This window comes from Taeniopygia guttata, chromosome 1A (assembly GCF_048771995.1).
Source record: "Taeniopygia guttata chromosome 1A, bTaeGut7.mat, whole genome shotgun sequence".
NCBI classification, from domain to species: Eukaryota; Metazoa; Chordata; class Aves; order Passeriformes; family Estrildidae; genus Taeniopygia; species Taeniopygia guttata.
This window is the reverse complement of record NC_133025.1, coordinates 2,128,117-2,149,575: the sequence shown is the minus strand read 5'-3', so window position 1 is coordinate 2,149,575 and position 21,459 is coordinate 2,128,117. Positions and strand designations below refer to the sequence as shown.

Here is a 21,459-nt window from a genome sequence, read left to right as displayed (position 1 = left end):
GAATGGGACAGCAAATAGGATTTGCTGCTGGTGCAGCTCTACTACAACCTCAGGATCTGATAGCTCATGAAAAGCCTGAATTCTCTCTGGTGGCCCAAGTCATTTTGGGACCTGAGTGCTGTGAATAGCTGGGCAAATATTCCAGAAATCTTTAGCAGCTACACATCTGATTCAGCACCCAGTGCTGACAATAAGGAAAACACAGGAATTTCCTGAACTGCCAGGGAATGGTCTGGAAGTGGGTAGAAGGAAGGTGGGAGAGGAACACAGCCACTTGTTGGAGATACTCTTTAATTGTCAGAGTCCAGGACATTCCTCTAGCTGCCCTAGGTGGCTCAAGCCCCTGGCAGGGGTCTCAGAAACCCTGGCAGGAGGTCAAAAACATCTGTAGCTTCAATTTTAGCCTGTGAAAGGCTGTCAAGTCTAAATGAAGAATTACAAGTCACAAAAAATTTAGTAGTGCAACATTTGAACTAACATAAAGTAGAAAAATAGAATTTTAAGGTTTTTTTGAAATGTAATTGAAAGATACAAGATAAAAGAATCTAAGCATGTTCTAATATTTTTCTCCTTCTTGTCCTCCATGTCTTGCTGTGATGGTGACACTTTTCTATTAGTTTAAGGTAGGGACACACTGTCCAACATAAATGTTAAGTATTAGTAATATATTGTAAACACAGTATACATAACTTTTAATATAAAAAGTAAACACCGCCTGAGAGGGCACACAGAATGTTATGGCATCCTTACTAGCCAGAGCTCAGCAAGTCAGAGAGACAATATTATAGATAAGAAGAAATAAACAACCTTAAAAGCACAACAAGAAGCATTCTAAGACTCCTCGTTAAACAGCGTTCAGGCTAGGGAAGCAAAGACTCTTCTAAAATCTCTCTCTTGAAGTCACCCTGACCTCAAGAACCCCAAAAGAGAGGAGAAATCCACACTTAATAACTCCAACTGCCCTAAGAAATCTCACTCTGCCTAAGTGGCCTCCTGCTCCACAGAGCCCCATTCCCATGGGTATTTGGCCAGTCACTGGGAGGAAGGCTAAGCCAAGTCCTAAAAGAGGAGGGTTAGTGTCCAAGATTGAAGACCAAGATGTTTTCTATTACTATCCCAGCAGGAGCTGCCTCTGGGCAGTTTTCCTTATCTCCTCTTAATGGCCCATCAATGTCTCACCACATGTCTCAGAGATAACACTCTCCAGGAGCCAGTTCTACTTAACAGGTGATCAAGGACACACCTCGTGACTCAGAACAGCATCAGCCCATTGTGAGATGCTCCGCCCAGGGGGAGGAGCCAGGCATTCCCACCTGGATAAATCCGGGGCTTTCTAGCCAGAGAGACAGCCTTTCCACAGGTTTCCGAGAAAACACAGCAACCACATCTGCCATCCCAAGAGGACTGCAGCCACTCCAATTTGGACTGCTACCAGCACGCTGGCCAGAGGGGTGCCAGGTTGTATTCTGACTTTGTCAGTAGTCTTCTTTTTGTATCATTGCATGTATTTTTGTCTTTTTCCCTTTTCCCAATAAATTGTATTTCTGACTTTGAGTCTCTCACTGGTTTTACTTCCAAACCAGAAGAGTTAGGTTGCCTGGAATGGCTGTTGGCTCTTTCCCTCAACACAGCAGGGAACGATCCATGGAGCGCTTCAGAATCCAGGCTGAGTCTTTCCCTCACATCACAATCTCCCTTCTTCCTTACAAAATCAGCCAAGCACTTGTCTTAACTTCCCGATCCCAGCTATTTTGTGGATCCATCTCTTCTCTGAAGTTCCCACAGCACGGGTCACTTGAGGCAGCTCCAAGTCCCCACATGGGCTGGTGTGTCCTGGGAAGTGCTTTAAAAACCACACGTGGATACCTCCAGCTAAGGACCCCACTATTTTTTGCTGCCAGCTGATTTTTGGGTTCACCTGGGTCATGACCTTCAAAGAACCCCAGCTGCCAGGTTCCAGTTTTAACCTACAGAGCCAATTACCAGCAGCACTAATTAGAGAGATGCTGAGCTAAACACTCATTTCTGCTGTGTCTCAGGCAGGGCTTGCAGCTGGCTCTGAGCATCCCATTGTGGATGCTGCCCTTCTCTCTCTGCCTCCTCAAACAGCTTTTAAAGCTCTCCCAGGCACATCCACATGATCTGCAGCCAATCTCTGATTGCAGCATAAATTTTTTCATTATGATCCAAGCCTCAGAGACACATTCCAAACCTCTGGCTCTTCCTCCTGCCCAGCTTCCATGTGGCAGGAGAAGGTCAGCCTGAAAACACTTTGTAATTGCTGAGGATTAATGTTGTTTTGCAATGCCAAACCCAGATCCGAGTTGCCAAAGGTATTCTTTGCACAGAGGATTTTCAAGCAGAGACAATGGGAAATTTGCTCCTTGCAGCACAGTAGAACAATTCCCAGCAGAACATTAGTCCATGCTTGGGTTTCATTCTGTTATAATCTCACCTGTTTGTACTTTGATGTTTAACTCCAGGCTGTCCCCTCTCATTCCTTCATCAGGCCCACAGTGCCACTTTCCTAATCAGGGCTTTCTGTACCCCTCATTCTCAGCCTGAATTTTCTCCCTTTGCCTTTGATACCTGCATACGTTTGGAACACTTCAATTTTACCTGGCTTAATGCCAGATCTCAATTTTTTTCTTTCTTTCTTTTTTTTTTTTTTTTTTTAATTTATTTTGCTCATTTTCACCTTTTGGATGGGTTTTTCAATTTGAAGAACTTCAAGCAGGGACTGAAGGAGCCTTATTGATTTCAGTGTGGGGTTGTGTGGTCCCCAACAGGGGAGGGATGAAAAGAACTGCTCAAGGTTGGATGAGTGCTCTAATCCCTGTGCTACCACCACAGGAGGCCACTCCTTCCTGTGACACTGGGCTGTGTTCATCTCAGTGTGTTTTGGACGGGGAAAGGGTGACAACACCAGATTTTTTAAAGTGGGAGACAGGACTTGCCTCATTCTGGCTGAGAACAAGGGCAGTGAGCAGCTCTGCTGGGGTAAAGAGGCTTCTGAGTTGCAGAATGAAAACTTTCTGTCTCAAGGGATGGTCACTAGTGAAAATGTTGGCATTTAGAGAGTCTGCAGAGATTTCAAAAAGAGAAATTTTCCTGCATTTCCCTGATTCATTATCCTGGACACCTTCCAGATGAGAGAGCTGGACCCAGAGGTTCCAGGTGTGTGCCAGCCCAGCTGCTCCATTTGCTGTGATCCTCGGTGGTTCCAGGCTCCTCTCTCTATTTCCTGCTCTTTCCCAGCTCAGGGAGAACTGAGCACATGGGGATGCTGTGGAAAGAAGGAATCCAAACAAGGGGGGAAAAAAAATCTCAGGATTTTGTTTTCCTTCTGCAGCATGTTGATTTATATTTCCAGCTGTGGTGGGAATAAAATTCTCATAGATATTCCAGCTCCTCCTTATTCTATGGAAGCAGGGGAGCATTAACTTTGAAGAAATACTCTGAGGAATATCTCTACTCCCATGGCTTTTCTTGCAACTTCTGTAGCCACTGAACTAAACCCACTTCAGACAAACAGCTTCTTGCTGAAGAGGCCACAGCATTTTGCAAAGGTTCCAAAATTTACTGAACTCATAATGACCACAGCCGGTTGCTGAGACTGTGATTGAGAGAGCAAGAGGTTCATAACCCAAGGCTACAAACTTATTGCTTCTTCCCTTGGAAAAATGAAAGTGAGGCTGTGTTTATGTCCTCTGGTTCCCTTTCTGCCTCGGTGGGAACAGCACACAGCAAAGGCTGTTCTCTGTTCTGCACTTTTCAGCTCTTCCTGGATCCATGGCTGCCCTGTTCAATGCCATGAGCACGGCTGGGTGGGGCCACGCTGAGCAATCCACGAGGGAATCTTGCTATCAATACGGAGAATTTCAGGAGAACACAAATCCAGCATGGATAATTGTTGTTATCACCTATCCACGTTCTGTAGCCCCCAACACAAGAAAGATGCTGAGCTCAGTTTCAGGAGGGTGTCACAAGCACGGGGACAGAAGAAGATGGAGAGGTCTGGAGATCTTCTGCCACAGTGGCACCAGCTCACAGAATCATGGAATGGTTTGGGTGGGAAGGGACCTTATATCCTATTCAGTGCCACCCCCTGCCATGGGCTGGGACACCTTCCACCATCCCAAGGTGCTCCAAGCCCTGTCCAGCCTGGCCTTGGACACTTCCAGGGATTTAGGGGCAGCCACAGCTGCTCTGGGAATTCCAGCCCAGGCAGGAATTCCTACCCAGTATCTCATCCATCCCTACCCTCTGGCAGAGTAAATCCATTCCCCCTTGTTCTAACACTCCATACCTCTGTCCAAAGTCCCTCTCTGGTTTTCTTGCAGGCCCAGGAAAGGGCTGAAGGCCTGAGGAAGGTAAAACAGGACACATGGGACACAATTTCAGTCAGAAGAACAATTTCTGTTGGGACAATATGATGGGCCTGTGTGAACAGCCCGTCAGCAGATCTTTCTCAGTGACAATTTCACTGCATCAAGTCCCTTCATCTAAATTATGAAAGAAGTAAGAAAAAGTCACCACATGTTCACTTTAAGAGCAATGAAACCAACGTGGGTTCCACAATTTCCATTTCAGCCTTCACTGAGGTGCATTTTATTATCCTGCTTAATTATGCTACATAAATCTCCACTATGCTACAGTTAAAATGTGGCCTCTGCCCTGATGAGTTTATAATTCAAATAAATGAGGTACATGAGTTTAGGAGAAAGATCTAACACAGGAACCAGCAGCACAATGATTTGTAAAGTTAGGTTGTGTCACTACAATTTTAAAAACATCAGTGGTGTTCAGTGGAAGATATTAGGAAAATGTGAAGATGAAGGAAGAGGGGACACAGTAGAAAGCAGGAGATGATTTGGGGAAGGATGGGGAGTGGATGGTGGCAGTGAAGGGGTGATGAAAGACAGCAAAAAGAGCAACTGAATGGCCTTTAGTGCCCCATCATCTGCTCTGACAGACACCTCTTAGTATGTGGGAAATACCTGTTACTTGTGCTGCTCTAATTTTTCACCAGACCCCTGCAGCTGGGTACTCCTTGAAATGTTTTTCTTCCACAAACCCATAAAGATCATGAGGAAAAAAAAAAAAAAGAAATTACATTGTAGGACTTGCCTTTCCTGAAGGGGAATTGTTACACAGCAACAGCAGTCACACCAATGCCGTTTTTAACGCAGAGATGAGAAGACCTTTTAGTTCATTTTATCACATTACATTTCATTTTACAGATGTACAGCAGCTAACGCTTCATTTTCTTGCTGAGCATTTACTATTGCCTGACCAGACTTTCAATGGGAATCACAAAACCTCTGCTGAATCATTTGGATACACCACCGCCTCTAGGAACTTTTCAGGTACATTGACAGCTTAAATTCCTGCAATTCCAAGTAAATCTCACAAGAGACTCATCTTTCTTGTGTTCCAAAGGTCATGTGGACCTCAAAGGTCACCTCTGCTCCTCTGACATCTTTTAGAGCGCTGTCAGATCTTTTGGTGACTGGAAGATTATGGGTGAAACAGCCCAAAATCTCCCACCTTGATGTGTCTCCGACCCTGCAGTGGTGAAGGAGTCATGGGGTTCATCTACAAGGCTCTGTCTTGCTGATTTTGTTGTTCTTGCTGACAGAAAAAATTGAAGACATCAGTCCTCAGCCTTATTCAGTGCTCACAGAACACTGCTGTGCAATAAAGGTGATTTAAGTCCGTTCCTGTAGATTTGGTGCTTCACTTGGCCCTTTATCACAAGGATTTCAAAGCCAGCAGCTCTCTGAGCATCCTCACTCTGCCCACAAACCTTTCACACCATCAAATATTTGGGAATTACCATCACTGACCTCTTGCAGATTGGTTGCTGCTCAACAGGTTCCAGTTGGAACTCTGAGGCTGCCTGATGGGTTTGTCCAGAAATGTTAGACTTGTCCAGCCTGAAAGTCAGGGCAGTGACTTCAGGGTTGATCTTCCCCACGAAGCTGGAATAATTCCAACGTGATGCATTGAAAATTTTTGGGCAAGGGGAAAGTCAAACCCTTCTTCATCACCTAAGCTGTAGGGCTGAGTCTGGGCACATAAAACCATGGAATTGTTAAGACTGGAAAATATCTTTAAGACCATAAAGTCCAACTGTCAACCCAGCACCACCATTAAACCGTGCCCTCAAGTGCCCCATCCTCACATTATTTGAACACTCCCAGGGATGGTCAGTCCACCACTGCCCTGGGCAACCTGCTCTAATTCTTTCCCATGAAAAAAAAAAAAAAAATCCTAATATATAAAATAAACCTCCCCTGGCCCAACTTGAGGCCATTCCCTCTCGTCCTGACCTCGTGCTGTCCCAGGCATGGGCGTGGGGAGGGATCACAACAGTGGTCAGGGTGAATTTGATTGCCACCATCAAAGGCAACAGAGCCAAAACCCATAAGCCACATGTGACAGACACATTGAAGCTCAGAGTGGGATAGGACAGTACAGAATGTCTGAAGGGCTTTTTCTTAAAGAAACTCCCCAAAATAAACCCTTTTTCTCCCTGATTTCTGTTTTTTAGGGAAAATGAAGGACAAGGCGGTGCTGGTCAAACAGTGGGAGGCTCAGATTTCTAACACCAGTGTGGGAAGCCCTTTTAAAGGCACCTCTTATTTTCTGTAAAATCACAGAATCATTTGGGTTGGGAAAGACTTCCAAGACCATCCAGCCCAACCTGTGACCGATCCCCACTTTGTCCCCAGCCCAGAGCACTGAGTGCCACCTCCAGGGGTGGGGACTCCACCACCTCCCTAAGCACTCATTCCAATGCTTGCCAACCCTTTCCATGAAAAAATTCCTCCTGCTGTCCAAACTGAACATTCCCTGGTGCAGCTTGAGGCCGTTTCCTCTCATCCCATCATTTGTTCCTTGGGAGCAGAGCCTGACCAGGCAACCCATCTTTTGAATATCCATCAAATCCCTGTGTTGAGCTGCAGACCGAGCACAGATCATTCAAGTTTCTTCCCCTCTTGGCAGCAAATCCTTGAGATTGTCAGGTGAGTGGGGACTGTCGTTGTGTGCTTGATTTTAGCATCTGTGGGCCACAGTTCCCCCTGTGAAACGGGGGTTGTGGTGCCTGTCAGTGATAGATTTGCTTTGTCAAAAACGCTCCAGAAGTACAACAACCATTGTATTATCCTGCTCTTATATCACCTCGGAGCAAATTAAATTTGAGGCCAGCAGGACTGTTCAGCTGCTGAATCTTGTGCCCCATTTTCTGCAAGACAAGCCCTGAAATTGGCTGGCTGATGTCTCATTTCAGGAGGATTGATACCACCGCTGCTTCCCTTGGAAATACAAGAGCGCGTTGCTGGTACCGGGAGTTTTACTCACTTCAGTTCAAGTTCTTGTTGTTTCTCTTGCCTGGAGCTTCTACTTAAACAAACCAGAAAATATCCAAAGCTGCATTCAGCAGGATGAAATGTTTCTGTGAGCACTGGAATTTCTGAAGCCTTATCTCCAGCATTTGTCATACTCAGCTGCCTGTGGTTTAATGAGTTGGAGCTCTGATCTGAGGGTTTTTCCTGGGGTTGAGGAATCCATTAAATCTTCCTTCCAAATGGATTTGTTGGGATAGATGATCCAAGTGATCCAACTCCCCCTCAGTGCCAGCAGGACTTCTGGGACTTTCTTTTCTATCCAGCCACCTTTTTTTTTTGCCCCAAGCTGTAGGAATTTAGGCTTGGGTATCACTCGAGGCAAAAGCTGATGCCCAACAAATCCTCAAGTCAAAACATGAGGAACTTAATGAAGCTGGATTAAAATAACAAGTTTGTGGGTAGAATCTAAAAACTTCTTTATAGAAGGGAGGGAAAAACCCCACAATTAAACATGGGAGTGTTGTTTTTTATGTCTCTCCTATACCCAAAATTTTCCATCGTTCCAAAGGAAGATTAAGACTTAAGAATTTTAATTTCAAGAAGCCAACAAGCAGCCTGCACCCATTCACCTGAGGATTTGGAAAATGCCTTTGGAAAATTGTAGAAACAGCATTCCCTTAGTGAGGATAAATAAAATAAAGGGGGGAAATAAACAAATAACTGGATTTTTTTTTTTTTAATGGTTAAGAGAAGGAGAACATCCTCTCTTACAGCATTTTACCTGCTTGTGAGGAGCAACGCCTCACACCTGCTCTGCTTTCCTTCAGGGACTGCATTACCAGAGGTTCTGTGGATTTGACATTGGAAAAGCAGCAGTGTTTTTCCACTTAACTTAATCTTAGCTATTATTTTTCTGCAGCAGCAGAACACAGCGCAATGTGGGAAATGTCAGGAGGCAAAAAACAATAAGGAGACATTTGAATCATATCTCTGCCTTGATTCTCAGCATTGAGCCAGGCAACTTCTTCTCCTGCCCAAGGAGTTTCTTCTTATTCACAGAGACAAAAAGAACTGATGGCAGCTACGTGCTGGAAAGAGAAACTGATCGTGGCTGTGCAGAAAATCCAAAAAACAATATAAATCAGCTTTAGCTCACACTTATTTAATGGTAAATAGGAATAATGAAGTCATCCAGATGCGTGACTAATCTAGAGCCAAATCCTGATGTTTCAGCACACTTTTACTCAATTCTTTACTCAGGCAGTTTGACAAAACTTTGTAAAGCTTCATAAGAAAACCAGAACTATTTGGAAGAAGAGGGTGGCTGGAACCTGATCCTTTACCCATGCACCAATTTCAGCTTAATGCAGCTGATGTGGGGGTGACCAGCTCTGTAAGAAGGGTAAAATAGATTTTATTAAACTGACTGAGAGATGCCAACAGGATTAGGCTCACTTTCTACAGGCAGAACTGCTCCTCCAGCTTAGATGGAAATTCTGGCCTTCACTCTGCTCCCATCTACACTACTGGGAGTCAAAGGGGATTTCATTATAACCAATATTAAGGCATTTCACACAAGGCCATTGGACCTGTAAGAAGCTGGTGTGGGCTGAACCCTTTGGTCTGACATTTTCCCTAATGTTTGAAATGAAATAACAAAGCACTTGTGGTATTTTTTTTCAAATATTAAAGCTGTGGTTAAAAGAGCCCATGTGTACATCAGCCCTAAATCTCTTAGGTTTAGGAATTCCCAAGAATTCCCAGGAAACACTTAGAAAATATCAGGGAATAGACTGTGGAAAGGGATTGCAGGAAAAATTACCTCAGGAAAGGAGGGAAGCAATCCCTTAGTATCACACAAGTCACATGGGGAATGGAACTCTGGCCAGTAGAGTTTGTAAAACACTTCCCAGGAATAAACCATATTTCCCAAAAAACTGCTCTGCCTGTGCCTCTTCTGAATTGTTTTTGGCAGAACTCTGCACTATGTGAGAAACTGGCCCAGCTGATGAGGAATAGCTCAGTACAAGCTCACCCCTCCTTTCCTTTTTTGTTATTGAAGGGAGGATGGATGGGGAGGATGAGTGAAACCACCTGCGATTCCCAGTCCCTCCTGAATGGGGGACCCTGTACTGAGTCGATCTGATCTCTATTGACAAGTTGTGACAAGGATTCATTCATCATCACGAACATTTTGTTTGTCAGCTTGGGCTTTCTTTGGTTTAGGTAATCCAGGAACTACCCATTTTACCAGATACACCTCAGAGCACTAAAACACTATGTGGAATGTGAAAAAGAAAAAAAAATTCTTTTGTCTGTTCATCCTTCCATCAGTTTTCAGATTGAGACCCTCCTCTGTAAATTGTATAAGGAAAAATGATGTTCTCATCAGCCTTCAGCCTCATTTTATCATCTATTATTAATCAAGAAAGACCTCAGCCTTCACGTGCTGCATCAGCCAGGCCTCCGTCGATTTCTCCCTTTTCATTTTAAAGAAAACATAAATTCCCACCTGTGGCTTTGCTTGGGTGAGGAGTGAAGGGAAAGGGCTGGTCAATGAAAGCAGGCAGTGGGTCAGCAATTAGAGCCCAGCATTGAAAGGCAGCCAGGTCACAGTTCTGGGGCAGATTTGCTGTTGTTTGTCCTGATGAAGTTCCTCCTCAATGAGGTGATTATTGCAGCTGTCAGGAATGAAAAGGTGGGACCCATCGATTTCACCCCCACTCCAGGAAAGATCCGAGCCCTGCTGGTCCAGAGCAGTCGATGGGAATTGCCAATTAACAAAAACAATATTGGCAAGTCGGCAGTTTGAGGAAAAACTCCCTCCAGCCAGTGCACAAATCTCTTACCATTCAAATAACCATCCTTGGGGCAAAGGCATTGGCAAACCTGCTCAGGAAAACAAGGAAAATGAGATTTTTATTTTGGTATAGCTGCATGGGAAATTGTGGAGCTGAAGTGCACAACCCTACCTGGAGATAAAAATCACTTTACTTTTGAGTAATTCTTCTGTTCTGAAAGCACATTGCTTATTCAGGAATTAAGTATCTTTTATTTCAGAATTAAAGTGCTCATGCTCTTACTCTGCCCTTCTGCTAATGATCATAGATACAGCTGTTGATTGATAAATAGAGGCTCTTCCACAACAGCTACAGTGGAATTCTTCCCCTTGTAAATAAGGAATTATCATGCTTCCCATTACCTCGTGTTTCAAACACAGCTCGACTAAATGGATACTCTTGACTCACCGACAGATTTCAGCAATTTCCATGCAATTAAATCGTTAAGGTGCAGCTTTGGGCAGAAAAAACCACTTCTGGAAGAGCAGCGTGTTTGACATGATGGAGTGAACCTGGTATAGAAAACACCCAGCAGCTCCAAGGGATGGAAATTGTGAAAAACACTAATCACTTGTTTTTTAAAATCTTATAATATTATTAGTAATAAAACAGTTATTAAAAATAGTAATAAAATCAGAGTAATAAAAATTTGGACAATGAGAATTAAGACACTACAATACAAATTAAAAAAAAAAAAATTACAGATGTCCAGATGTTTTTGGGCACTGAGCTGCCAAAAACATTTTTGTGAACAAAGGAATAACCCTTAAAAGCAACAACCTGTTGCATATTCATATATCTCATACATGATGCATAAATTCCTTGCAAATTAAGAATTTTTCCGGTTTTTGTCAAATAAAGACAGAGAGAGGGTGGAAGGATTTTTGTCTTTTCTGATACGGAGACTGTAACGTTTTATGTGCCCTGTCACTGTTATCTCTGTGTGAAAAGTTTCTTGATTATCTTATCCCTTTTCTTGAGCTAGTTAAAAATATCTTACATCACAGAGTTTCTATTTTAACATTATGTTGTAACCTAAAACTATATTTAACACACTACTTAAAAATGATTAATACAGTATTACAAAATAATTCTCCGTAATACATATGGTATTCAATTTAATATATGCAACGAGCCAATCATAAAATGTGCATTTTTCACATAAATGATGGTGACTCATGCCTTTCCTAAGGAGTTAGGATAATTACAAGATAATAAAAAGTAAAGAATTACGGATGTTTGGATGCTCTTGGACACTAAGTTATGAAAAGCATCTCTTGTGAACAAAGGAATTACCCTTAAAACAATACACTTGTTGCATATTCATATATCCTTCATGGTTATGCATATATTCTATTTAAAATAAGAAACGCTGTCTGTTGTATGTCAACTATTTCTATTAATTCTGATGGTGTTTTTGAGTTTGAGTAAGGCCTGTAGAAAGTGGCTTCTTCTGATAAGAAAGCTATAAATTCCTCTCTTCTGGAAGATTTAGGTGTTCTTCGAAGTGAGTATCTCATTCCTAAAAAAAACACAACACTCTCCCATATACATGGTCTCTATTTTAACTACTAAAATCTTCATTTTAACTACAAAAGCACAACTAATCAATATAACACAATACACATAGTAACTATCTGAGTAGAGCCATATAATATGCATTTTTCACAAGCTTAAAGACATTAAATGAAGGGAAGCGTCAGCAACTCTTGTGGGTGTATTTGTGATCAAACTCCCCCAGGCTGTGACACACTGTGAGCATTTAGCACTACCAATTCATCGAACACGTTGATTTAAGTACTTAAATCACTTTACCCACTCTTAACTCTATAAATATTTAAATCTCTCACTGTTCAACCAACCCTGCTCCATGAGGACCCTGAGGGGATGCTTTTGGTCCCTCACACCTCCACCGTTTTCTGCCGCTCCCAGAGTGAATGACAGCTTTTGGGCACACCTTTGGAGGTGTATCTTGTCAGGTCGATCATTTTTTAACCTTTTACTTATTCTTAACCACCCGCCGAAGTTTTGCGTGGGACTCTGTATCGCCGCGCCATAAAAACTACACCTCCCAGAAGGCTGCGCGGCGACGCGCCCCGCCCTAATGTTGCGTGCCCCGCCCTCCTCGCCTTCTATTGGGTAACAGCCCACTCTCCTCGCCTATGATTGGCTGCGGCGCGCCAGCACGTGCTCCGCGCCGTGTTTGGGGGGGCGCAAGATGGCGGCGGGCGACGCGGTTGGGAGGTACCGCAGCACTGTGGGCAGGAGCAAGGACCCCTCGGGGCTGCTCATCTCGGTTATCAGGTACGGGCGGCCCCGCTCCGCATCCTCCGCGCCTCTGAGGGTGACCTATGGCCGGGTGCGGGCCGTGCTGTGCTGGGGAGGCCTGCCCGGCTCTGGCTTCCGGGGTGTGGGGTCGCTCCTGGGTATGGGGTGACCCGAGGTTTGGGTCCCTGCTGGCCCTGGAGCGCTGGGGGGGCTGCAGTGCTGGAGAAATCCTTGTGCTGATGGTTGTCCCGGCACAATTCCTCCTGCTCCCAGTGTTTTGCTTCATCCTGGGGTCAGAGGGAGCGGGATGGAGGGGCTGGCACCAGCGGGGTGAGGTTCATCAAGGCCAGGTGCCGGCTCCGGTGTTGTGGCCACGGGAACCCCCGGCACTGCTCCAGCCTGAGGCGGAGGAGATGGGAGTTTGTGCAGAACAGGACCTGGGGGTGCTGCTGGAACACGAGCCCAGGTGGGCAAGAACATCAGTGGCACCTGGTCTGTGTCTAAAACAGTGTGGCCTCAGGACGGGGAAGTGATTTCCCCCGTTCTGGGCACTGATGAGCCCATACGGGCAGTGCTGTGTCCAGTTCTGGGCTCCTCAACTCATTGAGGGGCTGGAGGAGGTCCAGGAATGGAGCTGGGAAGGGTGAGGAGAACCAGAAGAGGCTGAGGGAGCTGGGAAGGGGCTGAGCCTGGAGCCAAGGAGGCTCAGCACAAGTCCCTGCCAGGAGGGGACAGCCGAGGGGGGGGTCGGGCTGTGCTCCAAGGAGGAGATGAAACAGCCTCGGGGTGGATTTGAGGAGGAATTTATACACAAGAATAGTCTTCAAACACTGTAGAGACTCCATCACTCCAGGGGCAGCGGTGGAGTCCCCATCCCTGGAGGTCTTGAAGAAAACCCTGGACGTGGCACTCTGGTGTGGCTCTCACAGGTTGGACTCAATGGTCTTGGAGCTCTTTTCAGTGAGTTTGGAATAAACCCTGCAGGTAGTACCAGCTTAATGCCTTTCATGAAGGCCAAGGCACTGTGGGCTCCATAAATGACCCCTTACCCTCAAACACAGCAGCACCAAGTAAAATTCATCTGGCTGGAAATCTCTAAAATTCATCTTGCTGGAGGAACACCAAGTCCAGAGGGTGGACTCCATCCTGTGTGGGAATGCCAGAGTGGGCAAAGTGCTGCTGCTTCCAAGCCTGTCTTGTTGGCATTGAAAAGAAAGAATTGTCATGTTTAGCCACTGATTTTTATCTGCATATTCCTGAACTTTGTTCTGCTGGACCATGGTTCTGTGATAGACTTAGATGTGCAATCACTGTTCCCCTACAGTACTTTCTTTAAATCTTTTCTGTGCTGCTTAAAACCAGAGGATTAGCAGCTGATTGCCCACAAGGAATGAATGTTCTTGCATATTTTAAATAATTCTTGCATGTTTTGAATGTTGTTACACAGCAGCTGCAGTCACACCAGCAGGATGCTGGCAGTTGTAATGAGCTCCCAAACTTTGGCTCCTACTCCAGTGTCTTGGAGAGAATCTGTAGTCATTCTGTTTTTGGAGAAGTTGTGGCACTAGTTATATACCTAGGTAGAGTTATGATTTAAATATCCTCTGTGAATTATAATGTGTAGGATAAAATTCAATTCTTTCTCATTGCTCTGAAATCTTGCAAAACTTGTGGGAGATGTTGGCTCTATTAAAAAAAAAAAAAAGTTGTGCCACTGTCAGTGGAAGAATAATAAACATGCACTGGTTGTGCAGCATTTCCTGTTGTAATCATCTTTTTTCCATATTTCCTGTAATTTCCAAGAGTATTTTAAGGTTTTCATTTTGTACCTCTATTTTAATAAATCTGGGCTTATTAAATTTATTTAAAATCAGCAGAGTGAGCTCACAGTGCTCTGTTCTCCAAATAAAATGTTTGTCTCATAATCTTTGGCTTTCAGGTACTGATACCTTGGCTGGTTTAGGTCCGGTTTTTAGACACAACATTGAGTTACTGACTTTATGAAATTAAAGTTATTCAATAGAACAGCCTGATAACTAAACTTACAGAATTTAATTAGAACTTGGTTTGGATGTAGAGATTCTCTGCAGAACTTGGTGTGTCAGGTTGACCCAGACCATGAAAACCTGAGGGTAGAACTGATTGCAGAGGAAGGAAAAAGTGTTGTGGTAATAATCTTGATGTTTCTTAGGCTTAGCCAAGTGCAGAAAGCAGATAGTGTGAAAAGGAATTTAAATCACTTTTCTCCATATGTTGTTTTTGTGTAGGAGCTCAGGTGAGGACAAACTTGCCAAGCAACAGGTGAATTTTTTAGTGGTTTGTATGATCATAAAATAACCACTGCAGACAAATTTAAACCTGGGTAACTTAAATGTAATTTTACTCAGCCTCAGAAAAATATTACAAATCTTAACAGTGAGCTGTTGGTTTGAAATGTGGCTGAGTTTCCTTTTGTTGATGGCTTTATTTCCAAAACATTTATGCATAATAGAGGCTTCTGCCAATCCTTGTGGTTTTACACTCGCATGTCCCTGTTTATTTAGGCTGTTTATTTCTCCCTTGTTGCTGTGTGAAAGGTCCATAAAGGGAACAGTGGATGAAAAACAGCAAAACTTTGACTGCATTTTTCTGCTGTAAACAAAACCAAAGGAGCTTCTTCAAGTATTGATGTTTTACTTAGTTATAGCAAAGAAGGGGATGTTTTCCAAAAAACAAACATTGTTTAGGGCTGCAAAATCTCTTTGTATTGTCTGTGAAATGCTTTGAAGTGTGAAGCTGAAAAGCTTTTTGTAAATAGAAATTATTTTACTAATGAAGGGATAATTTCTGATATTTACTCGAGCTCAGCAGCTCTCACTCATAAGAGACTGAATAATTCCCTTTCTGTGATCCCAGATTTAGGGAATCTTGTGGTTTTGTGACTGGACTTCCCAGGAGAAAGTGTCTCACTTCCAGGGAGGGTGTTTGGGGCAAGATCCATGACCAAGTTTAACTTGCATAGCAGCACTAAAATCCAATCAGAAATGGAATTTTATGGGGTCTGGTTTGGGAATTTTGAGTTATCCCTGCTCTCCGTGGCTCTGCTTTTCAGCAGCTCTGAATACAGAAAGCTCTGAGATGAAGGAAGACCCAACAGGAAAGAGAGTCCCACTTGTGATTCCTTTCTGGCCCTCTGAAGTGTCACTTTTTCCTGTCGTGTCAGGGAACACATTTGTTTTTTTGCCAGTTGTTTCCTGTAGGAGGATCCATGCACTCATGGAATTCACCTTGGTTTTCTGGTTGTTGCCAAGAACAGAGACTAAAGGCAGCCTCAAGGATGGATTAATTTGGAAGAAGGTTCCATGAATGCTGTCAGGAGTGAGGGATGTGCAGCTGTCCCAGGACAGGACTGATCCATCTCAAAAGAGCCAGGAGCTCCCAGGGAATTCCCAAATTTAGGTAGGTATAGTTCCACCCCCAGCAGTGCTGAGTTCTTGACCAGTTCCCCTCTTATTTATCCCAAAGGAGAAATAAAGGGATTGTCCCCAACAATAAATCTTTTGGAAGTAAAGAGTGTCTGGGAAGCTTAATGAGCGTTTGCAAAGTCTGCCCTTAAATCCCCATTTTGGCTGCAGCTCCAGGGAGCTTTCCTTCTTTTTCCCTGTGCCTTTACACCTATTGGAAATATCTTCAATTTGTTCTTGTCCTGCAAGTGCTCAGAAGAAATGAGCATTATTTGCTACAAGAAAAGAGCTCCTGGGATTGTGACTTCCAGCGTGGATATTGGATATCAGGGTTTTACAGCTTCCATCCCTGTGCTGCTGCACTTGTGCTCATTCCTCAGCACACCCACCTCCAAAACCTGCTCTTTCCTTTGTGGAGAAGACAGATCCCTCAAGTTCATTAAATAAAAGGCACTTTGTAAGGTCAAGATGCTGTCACAGAAATCTGCTGATCCCAGTCGCTTTAGCAATGGCTTTTTAAAAACCATGCAGATAACGGAGCAAATTTGGCTCTCCTGCTGGAGGACAACTTGAGGAATATTTTCTTTTATCACTCAGAGGACAAACACGTGTTTATATATTGATTTTTCTTAACCTTTTGTTTTGTTGGTAGCTGGTTGAAGCAGCTTTTGTATTCTGAAACAAGCAACCTGGCATTTAGCAATTTTTTTTTTTTTTTTTAAGACAGATCTTGTCAGATTTTTAATTGGTGAGTGTGTCTGCTTTTTATTTATTGTTGGGCGTTTTTCTTCCCAATTAAAGGTTGCTATTTTTTAAAACTGGCCTTTAATAGCTTCTTTAATTGGGGGAAAACAAACTTTAGCAGTGACTCCAGAAGACCTCAGTGAAATTTTTGTGCTGAGTTTTCACAGAAGCAGATGCACCCAACAGATCTCTGCAGAAGCTGAGTTTGCAGACAAAAAACCTTGGCCATACTTTATTTTTCACAGGTGGGATTCTTTTTCTTTAATGCTTGTGGCTATTATTTTCATTATAAGTGAATTTGCTGGATGGATTTTTGCTGATGACCTGGTATTTGTTCTTTTCTGTGTCTGAAACAGTAGAGCTGAGATCCCAGTTTGTGACGGAGAGTGAGGAATGTCTTTGGAGCTGTTGCATTTGAGAAATAGCAGCTACAAGGAATAAACTCGAGTTATTCTGATCTGTAATGGTCTCTTAAAACCACTTTTATTGCAAATGGTGTTTTCCAGTGTTATAAAGGTAGCAGTCTTCTATGAGAAAAGTACTTCAGAAATTCCCTGGAAATAAATTGTATATGGCAGAGTGTGGTTGTAAACTATAAATTTCCTTGAAATGATCTCCAGGCACTTGTATAAAATGTTTAGGTATTTTGCAAGTGCTGGGCTGTAGATTGATACAGACCCTTGGCTGCATTTAAAAATGAGTAAATGTGAATACACAACCACATAGCAAAGGACAAGAGGTGTGAGTTGCCAAGTTAAAAGCTCAAAGCACTTTATTTTTCAGCTCTTATTTTACCTTTAGCCAGTGCAGAGCTGGAGTTGAACCTACCCTTGCAAAACTAGAAACTGGATAAAAAATTCTGGGTTTTGTTAGGAAATTATTGTGCTTTTAGCTCTTCCAGAGGTGTTGCCTTCAACAGCTCTTGGTTCTGGTGCAGTTCTGAAACTTTCAGGTGAATGATGAAATTCCCCAAGCCTCCTGCTGGTTCCTGCAGGTGGGATACCAAGGATGGATTCATGGTGCAGCATGGGGAGTGGCTCCCAAATTATTCTTTTTGCTTTAATGATCCAGGTGACAGGTCTGAGTAGCACTGTGCAGCCTCTGCAGATCTGGAAATACTGATCCTTAGGGCTTTGACTTTCTCCTGGGAATGTGGTAATACGTGGAATGGCTGATTTAATTTTTGGATCTAAAATTAATTGCTGAAAGAAGAGTTGGTCCCTGTGGTTTCCTGCACTTGGAGACAGTCCTGGACAGGGTCTCACACAGTGAAGTAGGAGCTGAGTCCCTCTGCTTGTGCCTGGAGGTGTAAGTGGCATCTCCTGGGGCTGTCTGCTGCCTCCATCCCTGTTCCTACCTGGAAAATGTGCAGCTGCTCAGTGTTCCTGGGGTTTTCCTGTGTGTGGGACTGAAACTCTTCTGTGCTGCTGTTGGAGCCATCTGAAGGAAAGGAATTCTGCTGAAGCCACTGCAATCCAATCTTTTTTTTTTTTCAGAAACCAGATGATCACTCACTCCCCTGGCATCATTTGTATTGGGGTGAGGAAATTTGATTAAAGGTTGGTTAATTTAGCAAAATAAAGAATTCCCTGCTGGTATTTATTTAGATGGCTGGAGGCTGCTTTTTTCTCCTGTACCCATCTACAAGTCCTCAATGATAAAAAGATCACCAGCTTCTGTTGAAAATGCTCTAACCAACTGTGTAAACAGCATGAAAGATTAATGGAATGTAAGTAGAGGAGGAAAATGTTTTAAAATGCTCTGTTTGCTCTGGGTGCTTAACAGGATTGTGAACAGACTTGGTGCTGCTGTTCTTGTAGCGAGTTATTTCTTTGCACAAGAGAAAGGGAGTCCCTGCAGGCTCAGTACCTTTGTTCACCTTGGCGAGGGTGGAGGGTGCTGGCCTCAGGATTTAACTTATTTTTTAATTTATTATTTATAATCGTTCAATCAGTTCTCAGAATACCTCATTTCCCATTGACTTGGACTCTACAGTTTTTGTCTGCTTTCCAGCACTTCATAGTCTCTGTGAAGAAATATCTTTTCTGAATGCTTTAATTGATTTCCACAAATCCAGAATTTCACAGGAACAGTCCATTAACCTATGAAAGTAATAAGAAAACATTCAACACGTTGCTCCCAAGTTAAATTGTTAAATACCTTTTGGAGTATTTTTTTTTGTTTCTGTCTGGCTTTATTTTATAAGGACCCAACTTTTACAGTGGTTTCCATAAGCCTCTGGAGAGGTTTCAAAACCTGAATTATCAAATTATACACTTTGAGGTTAAATAGTGCTGGAAGCTGTAGATCACCCCATTTGGGACTTGTCTTTAAGACAACAGTTTTCAATTATAAAATTCAAATAAGTCCATTTAGTTTAATGAACCTGTGGAAATTTGTAGCTCAGTGGAGACACAGTGGGTTGAAGTAGAGTTGTTCTTGTCCCAGGGAGCTTTATAAAACATTTTCGGTGTGATCTCTTGAAATGGAGCTGCTTATGATGTCTTGTGGGGTGTAAGGGCAGTCAGGAGGAAGAATTTGTGCTGAACTGCTCTGGACAGGCTCATTTCCCCACAGAGGATGTTTTTACACCCATAAAAATAAGGTTTGAAGCAGGGGGAAATATGAATAAACCCGTGAATTTTAGAAAGGAGCAAATTTAATTGTTTCCTCACTTATGCATTTTATTCTGATTAACTCAAGGACTTAAATACTGGTAAGGTAAATATGTTCAAAATGTTTCTTTGATCTCGGGTGTTGCTTGACATTTTCACGGCAAGGCCCAGCCCTTGAACTGATCAGTGTCAGAGCCGCTGTGTGATGCTGTTCTCAGCTTTGAGGGGGGGAAGGCAGTAACAAATGAGTGCATTTGTCATGGCCTATTGCTTGCAGAGCACTTAAATGCATCTTCCACACATCTGGGAAGTCAACACTTGATCCTACCAACAACTTGCACTTCAAACTCCCTCACTACAGCAATACCCGGGGTCATTTTCAGCTTGACGGTGCCTGAGGAGCTCTCGGCTCACGGCAGCGTGTGCAGGGCAGTGAATGTGGGAGATGATCCCTCGCATCTTGGGTACCTTGTTCTCCCCTTCACACGCTGACCTCTCCTCCTTTTTCGGGTGTTTTGTTCTCCCCTTCACAGGCTGATCTCTCCTCCTTTTTCGGGTGTTCTGTTCCCCCTCTGACATGATGACCTCTCCTCCTTTTTCCGGTGTTTTGTTCTCCGCCTCACAGTGGGCTGATCTCTCCTCCCTTCTCGGGTGTTTTACTCCCCCTCTCAGAGGCTGACCTCTCTTCCTTTTTCGGGTGTTTTGTTCCCCCCATCACAGGCTGACCTCTCCTCCCTTCTCGTTTATTTTGTTCCCCTCCTCACAGGCTGACCTCTCCTCCTTTTTCGGGTAGTTTGTTCTCCCCCTCACAGGCTGACCTCTCCTCTCTTCCCGGGTAATTTTTTCCCCCTTCACAGGCTGACCTCTCCTCCTTTTAGGGTGTTTTGTTCCCCCTCTTACCTGATGACCTCTCCTTCCTTCTCGTGTACCTTGTTCCCCCCTCACAGACTGACCTCTCCTTTTTTGGGTGTTTTGTTCCTCACATGCTGACTTCTCCTTTTTCGGGTGTTTTGTTCCCCCTCTCACATTATGACCTTTGTCCCTTCTCGGGTAACCTTGTTTCCCCCATCACACGTTGACCTCTCTTCCTTTTTAGGGTGTTTTGTCCCCCCCGCTCCCCTCACATGCTGATCTCTCCTCTCGTCTCGGGTAATGTGTTCCTCACACGGTGATTTCTCCTCCTTTTTCGGGTATTTTATTCTTGCACAATGACCTCCCTTCCCCGGTGCTGTTCCCGGGCACTCGGCGCTGGCGGTGCCGCCGCCCTCGGGATCGGTGCTGAAACGTGGATGAAAAATCAAACCCCACAATTCTAATAAAGATTTGCAGGGAATGGGTTTGTTTATTCACAGCGCCGTGGACGCATGTGGGGACTCATTGCCCTTCAATGGACATGCGTACCTCTGAGAACTCCCAATCCTTTCTTATTACCCTTACTAATTTACATATGCATAGAATTTCACAATAGGTTAATGCATATTCATTCTGCTGATTTCACATTACACTTACAGCTAGTTACACTCGTACTCAGTTTTTGTCAGAAAGTACAGAAAGAACTCCTGGGCCACTCTGCCCTGTCTTTCATGGCCCGAGGAGTCTTTCTTATCTCTTGGTGTGGAAATTTGCACTTTTCTCCTTAGCTGGGGTAGTTTTGCTAGTGCTGCAGTTACCAGACTAAACAGCATATTTAGCAAGCTCAAAGTGGCACATTTCACCTAAATCCAAATGGATTTCTACCCTGTTAAATTTTCACTGTCTCGGAGCCGCTCTCTCCTGTGGGGGCACCACAAATGCTCCAGCGATCACAAGGGCTCAGACCTAAAGGAGAAAGCAAATGCTGGAATTGCTGTGTGGCCACGGCAATCAGCAAAAGGAATAATTGCATTCTAATAGGTTTCTTTTTACTCTGCTTTTTTTTTTTTTTTTTTTCTCCCAATTTTCAATAGTGAAGTTTCCTTGACACATTGCAGCTGTTTCCTGCAGAGAGGAAACTGAGCTTTCTAGACATCCACGGTGCTCTGCTGAAATTATTATTTGTTGCTTCTAGCAACTGCTTTCTTCGTTTAACTCCACAAATCCTTTGTTGTTCGCAATTGTCTTTTGGCTAAGGCTGTACTTTCCTTACCTTGTTGTACTCTAGTTTGTATTTGAGGTCTTTTGTTGTGTTGTAACATGGAGAATAACAAGACAAAAT

At 43.7% G+C, this 21,459-nt stretch overlaps 1 protein-coding gene across 3 annotated transcripts in view; it reads left to right on the top strand.

Moving 5' to 3' along the window:
• The first annotated feature begins 12,365 nt into the window (after positions 1–12,365).
• EXOC4 (exocyst complex component 4) overlaps positions 12,366–21,459 on the top strand; it is a 318,257-nt gene continuing 309,163 nt past the window's right edge. For 2 of the 3 annotated variants that reach the window (XM_072918507.1, XM_072918496.1), the window contains exon 1: positions 12,366–12,499. In XM_072918507.1, coding sequence (XP_072774608.1) covers positions 12,414–12,499 — 86 coding nt within the window. In that variant the 5' untranslated portion in view covers positions 12,366–12,413. Of the gene's footprint in view, positions 12,500–15,812; positions 15,902–21,459 lie in introns of those variants that run through there. The other variant, XM_072918499.1, reaches the window with a different exon arrangement.